The sequence below is a fragment of the Helianthus annuus genome, chromosome 7 (assembly GCF_002127325.2).
Source record: "Helianthus annuus cultivar XRQ/B chromosome 7, HanXRQr2.0-SUNRISE, whole genome shotgun sequence".
NCBI classification, from domain to species: Eukaryota; Viridiplantae; Streptophyta; class Magnoliopsida; order Asterales; family Asteraceae; genus Helianthus; species Helianthus annuus.
Window position 1 is genome coordinate 138,362,823 of NC_035439.2, and position 17,231 is coordinate 138,380,053.

At 38.6% G+C, this 17,231-nt stretch overlaps 1 protein-coding gene across 1 annotated transcript; it reads left to right on the forward strand.

Moving 5' to 3' along the window:
- Positions 1–15,363: 15,363 nt before the first annotated feature.
- On the forward strand, positions 15,364–16,615 carry LOC110868738 (transcription factor bHLH14). Its single transcript, XM_022117983.2, is given in 3 exon segments — positions 15,364–15,763; positions 15,953–16,447; positions 16,449–16,615. Coding segments are annotated over 3 exon segments (828 nt in total). The 5' UTR covers positions 15,364–15,518; the 3' UTR covers positions 16,537–16,615.
- Positions 16,616–17,231: the final 616 nt, after the last annotated feature.

The window sequence follows — 17,231 nt, forward strand, 5'->3', positions numbered from 1 at the left end:
GAATTTACTTGAATTGATTTTTGATCACACAAAAGACTGGCTTTATTGGCTATTAACCAATCCATTCCTAAAACAACATCAAATCCTGCCAGATTCATTGGGTAAAGGTTTGCAATAAATTTTTGATTAAAAATTTCTATTCTTGCTCCCTGCAAGATTTCAGAAATCCTAACGGTTTCTCCATTTGCTGTCTCTACTAGACATTCTTGTGGTACTTTAGTTAATGATTGATTTAAAAGTTTGCAAAATGAAGTATTGATAAAACTTTGGTTTGCACCAGAGTCAAATAATACTTTAGCAAAAATATCATTAACTAAAAAACGTACCAGCTATGACGTCCGGAATCATCTTGGCTTCATCTGCAGTTAGAACAAATGCTCTAGCATTTTTAGTGTTCTTATTGTTTGCAGCTGGAGCCAATTTCAGACAATTTGTCCTGATGTGACCTTTTTCTCCACAATTGAAACACATTCCATTACTGGATTTCTTCTTGCATTCTTCTTCCTTGTGTCCTGGTGCCTTGCAGTAATTGCAGTAAGTAGAGCATTTTCTTGAATGCTTCTTCTTGCAGATCCTGCAGTATGGTGAAGAGGTAGAACCTACATTCCTACGATTGGAATTCCCAGGACGGAATTCTTGGGTAAGCCTTTGGGTTAGGTTTCTCCTCTGATCTTCTTCTCTAGTTCGTACTAGTTCATCAGTCAAGGTATTGGCTAGTTCTACAGCTTCTTCTATGGTTTGAGGTCTAGCTGCTTTGACTACATGTCTAATCTCTCCAATTAATCCCCAAATGTAACAGGAGATTAATACCGGTTCAGGTGATGCAAGGGTTGGTACTATTCTAGCATATTCAAAGAATGTAGTAGTGTACCCCTTACTATCTACTCCGGTCATTCTAAGGTTCAGAAACTTATTCGCTATCTGCTCCTTTTCATTGGGAGGGCAGAACTTCCTTTCTACCATATTTTTGAACTCCTCCCATTCCATGTTGTATATCCTATCACTTCCTCTTGATTGGAGGATAGTGTTCCACCATTCTAGGGCTGAATTCTTAAACAAATTGGAAGCAAACATTATCTTATCTTCTTCAGCACACTTGCTTATTTTAAGAACAGCCTCAGTTTTCTCTATCCAGCGTAGAGTTGCAATGGGTCCTTCATTGCCCGAGAATTCTATTGGTTTGCAGGACCAGAATTCTTTGTAAGAACAACCATATGGCATGGTTCTTCTTCTTTTAGGTATGGGCACTTGAAGTACGGGTCCATTGTTCACGCTGTGTTCCGATTCACTTGGTCGCTTACTACTATGCTTACTTTTATTATTCGCTTCTTGAACTGTTTGAATAATAAATGGCATTGCATCTATAATTCCTTGTGTCACTATGTGTTGAACGGCACTATTATCCATTTGGTTTCCATTGTTATTGTTGTTCGGATTCTCATTATTCAGATTATCGTTATTCGAGTGGTTGTCGTTCTGAATATTATCATTCTGGTTTTCTTGATTAGCTTCGTTGTCCATCTGAATTTTAAACATTTACCAAATATTAATATCACCAATAATATTTGAATATAGCCAATCACATGTCACACACTTTTGATCAAAAGCGTCGAGCATTGCGACTTTTACTCTATTCATATATTATGCATCTATTACACACCAGTACTAAAATAAAATTACAATACCGACTGAAATTTAAAACTACACTACTAGTAGTAGGCATCCGTAGTTTTTTTTTAAACATATACACACATATATTATTATATTATATTATTATTATTATTATTTCTACCGTCTCCACCATCGATTCAGGGATATGGATTCATCCAAAAATCCATATTGCGCTCATCGTATTTCCATACGAGACGCTCTCCCACCTGTCTCATTCTCTCACTGTTTTCTAAAATTTCCTCACCGAAAGTCCTAAGTTCTTGCACGTTTTCTGCACTCATTGGGGGTGCAGGTTCTAGGACTGGGTTTGGAATCTGGGGTGCGGGTTCCTGATATGGAGGTATAGGGGCCGTGTATGGGTACAAATTTTCTAAAATCTCCCTAACATATGCATCGTTATTAAAATAGGGATTTAGAGTATCTAACCCTGGGTAGGCTCCTAGGTTTTGCATTGGCACACTTTCTTGTATAGGGTAGCGTTGCACATAGTCCCTAACATCATCCCACCAGGGGTCGTAATTTGGGTCTAGGGGATTTGGTGCAGGTACCCTAGGTATCTCCTCCGGGCTGAAATCAGACATTTCTATTTGATTTTCAGGGTTTTCTATCTCCATTGGTTGGTCAGGAATTGGTGGTTGTGGTTGGGGTGCTAGCATTTGTTCCAGGTTTGGGTCAGCAGCAGTGGTTGCTAAAATGTGGATATTAGCTATTCCCCTGTTGAGCATATCCTGGGCATAGGCATCAGTTTCTCTTTTAGTTGCGGCTAACACTCGCTGTTCCTGTAACTTTTTCATACGCTTCCTACGCTCGTGTGCTCCCCTACTGAACCATCCTCTCTTCTTCTGAGGAAATGGCTCTTCAGGTTGAGCCTTAAACACAAAGATTCCTTCTTCTGTATCAGCAGAGTACCCCGAGAGGGCAGGCTGAGAAGAGGAGGTGCCTTCGCTTCTAGGCAAACCAGACAATTGACGATACGCGTCAGATGGTCCTTGGTCGCTCATACTGTAAACTAACAAATAGTCAGATAACACATAATAAGAAAATACAATTATGCACGTATTTCCATAATTTATTTCCTAACACTTCAAATTTTGATGCCAGCAGAACACTTCTGTGGCTGAATTAGTGGCATAGCTCTGATACCACCTTCTGTCGCACCCGATCCCTAGTACGCGGGAACGGGCGGCCGCGAGCCAGTTTCAGTGGTATCATGTTATTATCCAATTTGGCAGCGGAATTTTCATCAGGGCCGTAGTTAGGAAATATTTTATCAGAGTAAACCACCACATTTTATAACATTAAACACATGGGTAAAACCCAAGTTTTCAGTATACACACTTTTATAGGAATAAATCCTATATTTTTATTTAAGAAAAACATCTATTTCTTTTAGGTAACTTTATTGCCACTTTTCCAAGCCTTCAGTGTTGTCCAGCTGGCTTCTACTTGGATTTCACATTTTGTTACCTGAAACGCGTTTTAAAAACATTTTTGTCCCTGGGAAATACTGGTGAGTGAATCCCAGTTTAATCAAGTTGAAATACCAATCATTTTACAGTATTGAGGGCGCATCCGCAATTACATTTGTTTCCAAGATATAACAATTAACATCAGTGGTACTGTCATACTCAACTTGTGGATTATTACCACGCCAGTAAAAAAATTTTGTATACAAAACCCCAACGTACCCACTATAATTGTATTCTTACAAATACTCAATAACTGCTTTGTATATATTTAATTAACTGAGGTTTTGTAAAAACATTTAACAAAAAGAGGATTACTCACATTGTTGTTTTAGGGTTTTCAGTAAGGATTTCCTGGGAATAATCTATAAATTACATAAATGCACGTGTGTTAGTATAATAACCCATTTTAACATTAGTAATACCCTCCCCGAGACGGCATTCCAACGACTACGTCGGGCAGAACCACGACAGTCATTACGGAACCCTAGATCAATCGGGCAGAGTATTTAATACGTCTCCAGGGGTTATAATACTTACATCGTAGTAGAACCTTGCTATTTAGGGGGTATTAGACTCGGGTATAATGCCCACTATTCAGAGATTTGAGATTGAGAAAAGAAAATGAACGAGCAGACTGAAGGCCCGATGCCTCCTTTATATAGGGCTGATCTTCGAGTTTCTCGCGGCCCGCGTAAAGGTAAGCTTGGGCTTACGCGGCCCGCGTAGTAGGGTTATAGGGCTTAGCCCTGATTGGTCATCACCACTAGACCGCCACGATCGTGACACGTGGCATCACCGGGTGTCGCCCTAAATGCAAGCTGTCGCGGCCCGCGTAAGGTGTAGCCATAGGCTACGCGGCCCGCCTGAACTTGATGAAATCAACGAAATCAGGTCTAACCTTGATACAGCCCGCGTAAGGTTGGGGTGGGGTCCTACGCGGCCCGCCTTAACTTAATACTTTGATTTTTATTTTATTTTTAATGCTATATTGTATTTTGGGCTCGGTTTTCACATACGGGGTATATTTAAAGACATTTTGGGATATTTTAATTATTTTTAGGGTGTCGGAAAAATAATCGAGGGTGTCGGTTTTCTTGAGGATTGTTACATATATTCTACAAGTATATGCAACTGTAAAATATGTGACATTATTTATGTAATTAACTAGTTTGTTATTATGGGTTAAGTAGTCAAAGTTACTTACTATCAAACGGGACGATATGACGATGGAGGCACCTTCTAAACCAAGCATGTGAGCGATACTGAAACCAAGTGTGACTCCCAGGGAAACCTTTTAAAAACATTTTTGCAATATATATTAATAACAAAAAGTGGGACCTTATAGTCTTTTAGAAATAAATTATACATGGACGAGTATTTAATATATATAAACATTTGTGGTAGATCACTAAGTTTATATATTTATGTATTAGTTTGGCCGAAGTAAGTAAAAGTACACACCTGGTCGGATAAGAAAGAGAACCAGGCAAGATGCTTGTAAAAACCCCTCAATTTTGGTTTTTGAGGTGAAGAGATCAGCATACATCTAATTACAAGATGAATCAGGTTATATCCTGCAGCTGCGAGGTCTATGAACACCAACACATTGATTCATTAGAAATATGTTAACTTTCATTAGAAACTTAAGAACAAGTAAACACTAGTATCTGTTGGATATATGTATGTCCGACCTTAATTAAAGTCAACGTAACTAACTCGGTACGATCCGAAGAGTTACACGTTGGTACACGAATCGTATATGTTCACGAGTAGGTAGATTATTATTTGTGAAATAATAATAGTTTAAACCCGAGGGACTTAATATTAATTAGATTATTATTAAGAGGATTATAATTGTATAATCTTAAAGGGCCTTAATGTAAGATTGGGTTTTATAAAAGGATGTTTAAGGTGGAAACCCTAGACACACTTTTATAAAACACAAAACCCTAGCCACCCTCCTAAGCCTGGCCGCCACTCTTTTGCCGTCGACTAAGCATCGCCGCCGCCTCCTTCTTGGCCGGTTCTACTCTCGGGTATCTTGTGCTCGGTTGTGAACTTCCTACTAGCGAGGATTCATTGTAACCCGCGTGTTACAATTCCGGTGTAGTCGTCAAAGGTTGATTACTAAAACCCTCTATGGTTGTTTATTCCGTTTATTTGTTTATACGCGTATAACCTTGATCCTGATTGGGAATATTTATTAATCGGATTAATAAATCAAATTTATATAATCGGATTTTGGTAAATTATATAAACCGCTTCCGCTAATATTTTGATACCATGATTCCCAACAGTGGTATCAGAGCCACGGTTACACGCGTATAGATGGTAAAGTTACAATTTTGATCTATATTTTATTTGTCAAAAATTATTTGTTTTGACAAAAGATCAAAAGCTTTTGGTTGTCTATGGATTGTGATGTGAATCGAGCCCTAGGTTATGACCTTTGTCATGGTTGTGTTGGTTATGGTTTTATTTTGATTTGTATTTTTTTTTCGGATATTAGATCCGATGTAATAGTATTTTTGATTTGTATTTTGTTGCGGATATTGGATCCGATGTAATAGATAGGATTAGAATAGATTTGGTTTTATTGTATCTTCAAATTTATTATTGTAATCCTTCGAGTACAAGATCAAGATCAAGATAAATGGCGAACAGGTACCATGAAGATAGAGATCGCGGGTCAAGTGGGAGTTTCAAAAATTAGCTTTTGAAACCCTTTTTGACTAGCTCGTTTCGTTTCTGGCTAAAACGAAACGGCCAACCTATTAGGGGCTCGATTCGTTTTTTATTGTGTTTTGTGGTTGTGTTTTGTTTATTGTAAATAATCTAGATAACCCAAAATAAATAAAATTTTCACAATCAAGACAAAGGTTTTATTAAAACAAGTTTTATAAAACTGAAAAGTATAATTAATAAAAGGTTTTTATTAATATTTAAAACAAGATCATTCGCGATAAAACGACCGACATAGTTTAACAGGGTATTTAAAACTATATCGTGCGAGCGTGGAAAGGAGTTTCTATTATCACGAATTATATAAAATCGGATTTTATAAATAATTGTGTAACTCGTCTCATGCTACGAGTTATTCAAAATATTTTTGTAAATATTAAAATAAATCCCAAATTTTAAATTGATGTTTTATGCCACCCTTAACGAGTTAACACTTCATTCTAAATCGAACCCAAATGTTAGTGCTATACCCTGCATCTGGGCGTCCATCATGAAAGAAGGTAATCATCGCGTTTCCTGTGTAACATAGGCCGGTGTTACAGTTAACAGTAAAGGACAAAACATCACTTGTTCATCAAGTGGGCATAGTTAGTTGGGGTTAAACATACATCGTTTTAAGCGATAACCCCAAATGGAGAGTTGTGTAGTGGACACAATTAACAATCGTTGTTTACCTACATAATCATACCAGTGGATAGTGCTTAAGCCAATTCACTGTCATATGATGAATCGGGATCTCATCTTAATTAAAATTTTGTTTTTGGGTCATAAAATTAAATTAAGATATTAAAAGCATAAAATACTAATTAATTAATTTTGAATTTTGTAGATGTCAACTGAAAACAATTCCTCCCAATTCTCTCTCAAGTCCATCTTAGAGAAGGACAAACTGAACCACTCCAACTTCATGGACTGGCACCGCAACTTGAAAATTGTTCTCAAGGCGGAGAACAAACTGTATGTTCTTGAAACACCAGTCCCTGATGAACCCATCAATCAGCAAACTGTTGCATATAGAAACTATGCAAAGCACTTTGATGACTCTATGAAAGTCTCATGTTTAATGTTAGCATCCATGATTCCTGAACTTCAAAGGACCATGTATGACATGATGGCATATGAGATGAATGAGCACCTGGTTGAAATGTTCCAACAGAAGGCTCGTCATGAGAGGTTTGATGTGATGAGATCACTCATAACCACTCGTATGCAAGAGGGTACACCAGTTAGCGCTCATGTGCTAAAAATGAAGGCATATGTTGATCACTTGGCTCGTCTGGAATCCCCCTTGAGTGATGAATTAGCTGGGGATATCATCCTCAACTCATTACCTAAGTCATATGATCAGTTCACTATGAACTACAATATGAATGGGATGGAGAAGACACTTGCAGAACTGCATCAGATGCTCAAAACCGTTGAGGTGAATATACCCAGCAAGACTGCACCAGTGCTGATGATCAAGGAGGGTCATGTTAAGAAACCTAACACCAAGAAAAAGGGCAATCAGGGCAAAGGGGAGGGCAAAGGCAAATTAGTTGCAAACAAGAAGCCTCAGAAGGATGCCAAGTGTTTTCATTGTAATGAAATTGGGCACTGGAAGAGGAACTGTGCTAAGTATTTAGCTGAACTGAAGCAAGCTAAGGCTTCAGGAGGAGAGTCCTCAGGTATATATGTTATTGAAATCTTTTCTTTTTCTGACAAAACATGGGTGTTTGACACAGGATGTGGTTTTCACATTTGTAATGCTTTGCAGGGACTAAGAAAGATTAAGAAGCTGAAACAAGGCGACTTGGAGGTCCATGTTGGCAATGGACAAAGAGTTGCTGTGAAGGCGATTGGAGAATATGTTCTTTTACTTCCTTCTGGTTTAGAACTTGTTTTGAACAATGTTTATTTTATTCCTAATGTTACTAGAAATATTGTTTCGGTTTCTGCTTTGCATGGACAAGGTTTCAATTATCATTTTAATGGTGAATTTATTTCTGCTTATTTTAATGATGTATTTTACTTTGATGCAAAACCAAACAATGGAATCTATGAGATAGAAATCCAAAACAATAACATATTATACAACATCTCCCATAAACGTAATAAGTTGGACTTCAACTATACGTATATGTGGCATTGTAGACTTGGTCACATAAGCGAGAACCGTGTTAAACAACTTAAAACCGCGGGAATCTTAGATTCTAAGGGTTCAGAAACGTTTGGCAAATGCGAATCATGCTTAAGTGGAAAGTTAACAAAAGCACCTTTTTCAAATGTTGGAGAAAGAGCTAATGATCTGTTGGGACTTGTACATACAGATGTATGTGGTCCATTCAGAACAATGTCAAGACATGAGAAAGATACTTTGTTACATTCACTGATGATTTCAGTAGATATGGTTATGTTTATCTTATGAAGCATAAACATGAGACATTTGAAAAGTTCAAGGAGTACCAAAACGAAGTAGAGAATCAGCTAAATAGAACTATTAAGATGCTTCGATCAGATCGAGGCGGTGAATATCTTAGTCAGGAGTTCATCGACCATCTAAAGGATTGTGGAATAGTTTCACAGCTCACTCCACCTGGAACGCCACAACATAATGGTGTGTCAGAACGGAGAAATCGAACTCTATTAGATATGGTTCGATCAATGATGTGTTGAACAACCCTCCCACGCTCCTTTTGGAGTTATGCCCTGGAAACTGCCGCAAAACTTGTGAATATAGCTCCAACGAAGAAGGTTGACAAAACGCCTTATGAGATATGGCATGGAAAGAAATCAAAAGTATCTTATCTCAAGGTCTGGGGATGTAACGCTTATGTCACTCTAGAATCTTCGGATAAACTAGATCCCAGAGGCGAAAAAGTGGTTTTCGTCGGATACGCTAAAAGGATCGGTTACCTTTTCTACCACCCCACTGAAAATAAGATTTTTACAAAACGCAGAGGCACTTTCTTGGAGGAAGAGCTTCTGGCAAGAGGGGTTGGAGAAAACCATGTGGATCTTGAAGAAATTCGAGAATCACAAGTGACTGAACCAGTTGTTCAGACAGAACCAGAAGTAACTGATCCAGTTGTTGAAGTTGAGCCTGAGAGGACTCAAGAAACAACAGAAACACCAAGTGTTCGAAGAAGTATTAGGGATCGTCGTGCCCCTGAAAGGTATGACGATATCTTCATGATTGATGAAGCTGAACCTGCTACTTACAAAGCTGCAATGTTGGATTCAGAATCCAAGAAATGGCAAGAAGCCATGAATGCAGAGATGCAATCCATGTATGATAACCAAGTCTGGGATTTGATTGATCTTCCTACCGAAGGTCGGACTGTAGGAAACAAATGGATCTTCAAGAAGAAGACCGACATGGATGGAAATGTGCAAACCTACAAAGCAAGGCTTGTAGCAAAAGGGTTCACTCAGACTCAAGGAATTGATTATGAGGAAACTTTCTCGCCAGTAGCCATGCTTAAGTCTATTAGAATTCTACTTGCCATTGCTGCATATTATGACTATGAGATATGGCAAATGGATGTCAAGACCGCGTTCCTTAATGGACACTTACTTGAAGATGTCTATATGGTTCAACCTGAAGGTTTTGTCGATCCAAATAATCCTAATAAGGTGTGCAAGCTAAATAAATCCATCTATGGATTGAAGCAAGCATCTCGCAGCTGGAATCTTCGTTTTGATCAGAAAATTAAAGAGTTTGGCTTCATTAAAAACGAAGATGAACCGTGTGTTTACAAGAAATCTAGTGGGAGCTATATCATTTTTCTAATTCTGTATGTAGATGACATACTAATCATTGGAAACAATATCCCTATGCTAAAAGATGTTAAGGCTTGGTTGGGAAAATGTTTCGCAATGAAAGATCTTGGTGAAGCCGCTTATATTCTAGGAATAAAGATTTATAGAGATAGGTCAAAGCGGTTATTAGGTTTAAGTTAAAGTACATATATTGATAAGGTCATACGACGCTTCTCAATGCAAGACTCAAAAGGGGGCTCTTGCCCATGGCACATGGAACCATTCTTAATGGTGAGCAGTGTGCTAAGACCGAAGAGGAAAAGAAGAAAATGGAAAGAGTTCCATATGCTTCTGCTATCGGTTCCATCATGTACGCCATGTTATGTACTAGACCTGATGTCTCGTATGCTCTTAGCATGACGAGTAGATATCAACAGAATCCAGGAGAGAGTCACTGGGCTGCAGTGAAGAACATTCTTAAGTACTTAAGAAGGACTAAGGACATGTTCTTAATATATGGAGGACTGGATGAGGAGCTATCAGTTAAGTGTTATACTGATGCAAGTTTCCAGACTGATCGTGACGATTCAAGATCACAGACGGGATATGTTTTCATTATGAATGGTGGGGCTGTTACTTGGAAGAGCTCGAAGCAAAGTGTGGTTGCTCAATCCACCTGTGAATCAGAATACAATGCTGCATCGGATGCTGCTAAGGAGGCTGCCTGGATGAAGAAGTTCATTACTGATCTCGACGTTGTGCCTAGCATAAAGAAACCAATCGAGATGCTGTGTGACAATACTGGTGCCATTGCTCTTGCAAAGGAACCAAGGTCACATCAAACCACAAGGCATATACTCAGAAAATTCCACTATATTAGAGAGATAATAGAGCGTGGAGACATCGTAATAAGCAAAGTTCATACGGATCTAAATCTGGCTGACCCCTTTACTAAGCCTCTACCTCAAGCTAAACATGAGGAGCATGCTGAAAAAATAGGGCTTAGATTTGCTAGACAGTGGGCATGATCTGTAGTTAGTATTGGTGTTTTAATTTTGAACTACAACAATTACATTGAAATAGTTATTTGATTTATTGGTTAAATGCAAGTTTAATTATTTTGTAACTGTGTTCGTTATTTGTATGTTTATATCCTTGAATAAGCGTATTCTAAAATATCCGTAGTCGATCAAATTACATGGGAATGAATTTGAATGTAAGACTATTGTGAATTGAGATGATTGTATTCATGAGATGAATAACTCAAGAGTTTGAGAATCAAAATTCACAGATATCACTAGGGATTGATATTGGATGTGACTCGCTTCAAAACGATCTCCATGGATCTAAGTCATGAGATGTTTTGATATTGATATGTTCAATCTGTCCTTTTTCCTTAGGCACATATTAAACTACATTGATCAAGGACAATTTTTGATGTTATCTAACACTGTCCTGAAACATGGGTAGTAATCCGGGTAGCGTTGGGAGGAATCCAAGGTTAAGTGGGAGTTGTATGATGCTGATGGAATTCTGTACTTCTATGGGATTAGAAGTTTAGATATTCTGGCGCCCTCATTAACTCAAACTGGAATAAACGTGTGGCCACGCTCGGACTAAAAGTAGTTCGTTAGACCACTTTGAATTAAAGACGAGAATAGAGAATGGTTGATCACTATATAAGAATGAATGATCCATGTCTTATGATCAACGAATGTTCTATACAGAAGGGACTTATTGATAGAATTATCAGGGCTATAGTATTTGGTTAAGTAAAGTGTTACTTGAACGCAAAGAATTAGTTGACGACTGTAAAGTGTCATGCCGTGTTAAGAGCAGTGTGATGCAGCTAGGCGTCCAACTCTGCACACGTTGACTCATTTAATTAAAATCGTCCAAGTGGGAGATTGTTGGATATATGTATGTCCGACCTTAATTAAAGTCAACGTAACTAACTCGGTACGATCCGAAGAGTTACACGTTGGTACACGAATCGTATATGTTCACGAGTAGGTAGATTATTATTTGTGAAATAATAATAGTTTAAACCCGAGGGACTTAATATTAATTAGATTATTATTAAGAGGATTATAATTGTATAATCTTAAAGGGCCTTAATGTAAGATTGGGTTTTATAAAAGGATGTTTAAGGTGGAAAGCCTAGACACACTTTTATAAAACACAAAACCCTAGCCACCCTCCTAAGCTTGGCCGCCACTCTTTTGCCGTCGACCAAGCATTGCCGCCGCCTCCTTCTTGGCCGGTTCTACTCTCGGGTATCTTGTGCTCGGTTGTGAACTTCCTACTAGCGAGGATTCGTTGTAACACGCGTGTTACAATTCCGGTGTAGTCGTCAAAGGTTGATTACTAAAACCCTCTATGGTTGTTTATTCTGTTTATTTGTTTATACGCGTATAACCTTGATCCTGATTGGGAATATTTATTAATCGGATTAATAAATCAAATTTATATAATCGGCTTTTGGTAAATTATATAAACCGCTTCCGCTAATATTTTGATACCATGATTCCCAACAGTATCCTCTCTGAAACCAATATGAAAGCAATGGACCACTCACACCCTATAAAGCGCCTTACCTAGTAGTTTTTTTTTAATAATAAGAGACCACTTGTTGGGAAAAATGGAACATAGACAAGATTAACATCCTCTTGAACTCGAAACCAGAAATCAAGCCCAACCCGATTATCGATTAAACCCGACCCGAATTCACCCGAACTCCATGTTTTAAATGGATATGTTATCGGTTTAATATTTCCAAGGAAAAACCTAGAATAACCTGACTCGAGTAACTCGAAACACGTTTAAAAAACCCAAACAACATCCCTATACGAGTTTGTGCAACATGTCAAATCAAACAGTCAAACCTATACAAAATCTGTAACAACAGGGGATAAAAAACATCAGACATATTTTTCATTCACCAAATAGAAGTCAAATTCGTTGAAATGGTAGGAACTTAGTAAACATTAATTTGAGCATATATCAAAAAAGGAACTTCCAACATCAAATTTCTTGCACCCATGGCCCGTTAGTCTAGTAGTGTGGTGTTTGTTTCTTGACAAAAATGACGTGATTAAATCCTTGCAAGCATAATATTAGATGGTATTTAGGTATAAAAAGTTAGTTGAAAAATACATCAACTCTCTGGTCAGTAAAAGTTAGTCAAAAGAGTCTTAAACATGTCATAAGTGCTAAAATTCCAGTAGCAAATCCATTTAAAATTATTGATCTATTAGTCATCAATTGCCCAACTAACTTAATTGAAGTGAATAATAAATTTTGCTTATGTAGAAAACAGTACTAATAACATTATATTTCTACATCAGATAAAAAATTCTCCTATATCATTTAATCTTGACCTAATTTCAGTTGACCCACATGGTAACAAGCCTGTAGCTATAACAGATCAAAAAGTTAGCAAAGATTCTCCATATTATTCATCTATTTATGTTAAATGAAGAATGAAACGACTAACCAATTCTGTTGGAACCTAATTATTTATAAAACCAACAAATTATTAATTAAAACTCAATATACTTACAAGAATGAACTAAGTTAACCAATCCTGTTAAAACCTAACAGAGTTATGAATATGTAAGGGATGGACGCTCAAACCTGCCATTTTTTGGCTATTGGAAGTGGTGTCCAATAAAGATCTGGAGACCTGTAATTTATATTATGAACAACATATAAGTTACCTACAATTTCAATATTTTGAATTAATACCTGGAACATGTGGTTTTTTTTAACAAATTGGGGTTTGGTTTCATGACCCGGGACCTGCGATTTTGGGCGAAGGGCAATTACGATTCCGGTTTCAAGACCTGGAGCAACGATGGGAATGAAACCAACTAATTTCCACCTTTGATTTGGATTCAGTTTGGTCCTCTAGCTTTGACATGGGCTGACGGTTACTTTCTGGAAAACCCTAACAAGCCCCAGCTCATCCGTTCCCACAATGACGAGGAGGCCTGGTTTTACGCCATTTCATTGACCAGATCCTTCACTTTGTTGGTTACAGGCCCCAAACTCTATACACTCACAACACACACTCAAACTCTCACTGGATGTGAAATAGGTGGTATGCAAAAAATGAAAGAAGTTTCTGTATATATTCAATAATCACAGAAAGGTACGTAAACAAACCTATGCACTATTCTATTTATAATAAACAAACAATAAAAACACATGCTAGATAATCCCACTAGTTGCTGAATTTTAGTGGTACTCTAACGATATACAGCTCACTCGATCTGGTGCAACAAACTTGGTCAACCTTGACCAAGTAATATTAATTAGGATATTCCCACATGATATTCTCCTCAGGCAACTTTGATATTCTCACGTACTATTAAGTACAACATCAAAACAATCATCATCATATTGATAACTTATCCAAAAGGATCACTAACACGTGACGCATACCCGCTGACCCGATAACGTGCCGAGCCATGTGACCCGTAAACTGAACCGATTAACCCAACATTCACCCCCTTAATCGGTTTGCTTACACCCGTCACCGCAGCACCGAATCACATCGGTTTCAAACCACTATGACATCTAACGGACACCCGATCTTCACCTCGATCACGTCCAATGTCTCCCTTCAACCCGAATAAAACTCTCTAAACTTGTAACATTTCACATGGCATCCCGTTGGACACACGTTCATTAACATCTTGAATCGTCACGGATCGACGACCTCTCCCCGGTCACATCCGAAGCCACCCGATTGAACTCCAACGCCATAATGTTTACAATGGTGTAGTTTCTCCACTATATCTTCCTTTTTACGACCGCCTTTGTTCAAGAAGCCACTCCACCAGCAAAGAAAACAAGCCACCTGCTTATTCTGTTTTCTCACCTTGCCAAACATGACGAATCCAAAGCCACCTGCTTTGACGGATCCATTCTGCCCGTTTTTCACGTGCTGGTCTCCTCTTTTCACGAACAACCGATCAAGGCAACCGTTCTCACCGTCTACTGTTATCACCGGTTTAATACCAGCTGCGCAAACCCGCAACTAACAACCGAACAGCCTCGTTGTTCCTCCTTTCATCGCCACTAACAGCCACGGAACACAAGTGTTTATCACCGGTCACCCCCGTCGTCTTAACCGGTACGTCTACCGCAACAACGGTCGACCGAAACACCAAAATGCCTCCGATTACGGCTGCTAAATAGACCAGAAACAACACCCTGCTGTCCCGACCCTTCTTCTACGCCTGCCCTCCACCGACCGACTCCGACTCTGATACCAAATGTTGGTTACATGCCCCAAACTCTATACACTCACAACACACACTCAAACTCTCACTGTATGTGAAATAGGTGGTATGCAAAAAATGAAAGAAGTTTCTCTATGTATTCAATAATCACAGAAGCGTACATAAACAAACCTATGCACTATTCTATTCATAATAAACAAACAAAAAAAACACATGCTAGATTAGTGGTACTCTAACGATATACAGCTCACTCGATCTGGTGCAACAAACTTGGTCAACCTTGACCAAGTAATATTAATTAGGATATTCCCATATGATGTTCTCCTCAGGCAACTTTGATATTCTCACGTACTATTAAGTACAACATCAAAACAATCATCATATTGATAACTTATCCAAAAGGATCACTAACACGTGACGTATACCCGCTGACCCGATAACGTGCCGAGCCATGTGACCCGTAAACTGAACCGATTAACCCAACACACTTTAGGCGACGGCTCGCCTCCTGCCAAGGCTTTGGCCTCAAACTCCGTTGTGTGGTTAACCGGGGCTCATAACCTCTTACTGCAGCCGAGCCAAAGAAGCTAGCATCCATGGTTTACAGACGCTTGTTTGTGTTCCTGCTTCTGATGGGGTTGTGGAAATGGGCTCTTTTCATGTCCTTCATCAAACTGAATCTGATTTAACACATCAAGTTCGGTCACTGTTTGGATGTGGATCTTCTTCTTCTTCATCGTCATCGTTGTTTTCTCCTGCTTTAGTACCACAACCAAACGAAACCCAATGGGATCTGTTTTCATTTGGTGGGTTGCTGGAAGAGGAGAGAACAAACATTGTTGATCTTCCCACGTTGGACCAACAACATAAGAAATTTGGAAAGACACATAGGTATAGTCTTTATAAGTAATGATTATCCACTAGTATGTAATACTAATTCATTTCATACATGAAGCAATATAACCTTCACTTTCATCATCAAAATCAATCACAATCACCTAATCAAGTATAAATCGATGATAAGTATATATTCGATCGAATGCTAGCTCCAGAGTTACATACATATTTATTTACATGCAGGATCACAAAACCTAGCAGTCCGAGTTCAGACTCAGCAGCATCCGACCAATCCGATTCCTCCGACAGCCAGCTGGTTGTCGCACACACCAAAAGACCCGCGAAGAAAAAGAAAGGAAAAAACCTAGCAATGAACCATGTGGAGGCGGAGCGGCTGCGGCGTGAGAACCTCAACAAGAGGTTTTACGCCCTCCGGTCGGTGGTCCCAAATGTGTCGAAGATGGACAAGGCGTCGTTGCTGGCGGACGCCGTGTGTTACATCAACGAGCTGAAACAAAAGGTTGATGAACTGGAGGCGGGTGGCCCCAAGTTAAAGAAAGTGAAGGTGGAAATGGGGGCAAAGAATACTTATAACAAAAATAAAGTGGATGTGAAAATGGTGGGTGAAGATGCGATGATAAGAGTGCAGTCGGCCAACACCGATATGCCAACGTCGAAACTGATGTCCGCTTTGAGGAAGATGGAAGCCGTAGTCCACCATGCAAGCATGTCGTGTGTCGTGTGTTCAATATGTTGTCGCTAAGATCCCTGCTGGTGCCACAGAAGATCAAATCGAAGCTTGTGTTCTATCCAGATTAAACAAGTAACTAGTTAACAATATTCAGTTTACTCGATGTGTTTGTTTAAATAATCGTGCAGCATGTGTCATTTGTTTAACCTAAAAAATGACTTGACAGCATGTGCCACAGAATAACTAGTTAATTCGACATGTGTTTGTTTAAATAATCCTGCAACATGTGTCATTTTTGCCAATTTCATCAAAAACAACTTTTTTTTTACTAGATAATCATTCACTTTTGATATATTTTGTCATTTTCATCCAAAAGGCTAATTTGCTTTATTTTTTCTATCAAATATTTGAATGAAAATGGTAAAAAGTCTTAAATCTCAGGGACGATTCTAGTAAAAAGTTTGACGGTTGGATGAAAATGTCAAAAAATCACAAAAGTGAAAGACAATATGGTACAAAAAAGTTGTTTTGCATTAAATTGACAAACATGCCCAAACCTCATGAACGATTTTGACAATTTACTCTTATTTATATGTATGGCCTTGTGAATGTAAACGGGCCACAACAAATAACTAAACCTATTTATACACATTTAACTTTTATCCACGTCCTTGACCACGGGCGAACCTACCCACTGGTGTGGGTGGACGGCCGCACCCCTTAAAAAAATTAGGGTTAAATTTCGCACAAAATCTCGACCGCACCCCTTGAAAATTTTCAACCACACCCATTAGAATTTGCAACCACCCCCCTTAGAAAAAAATCTTATGA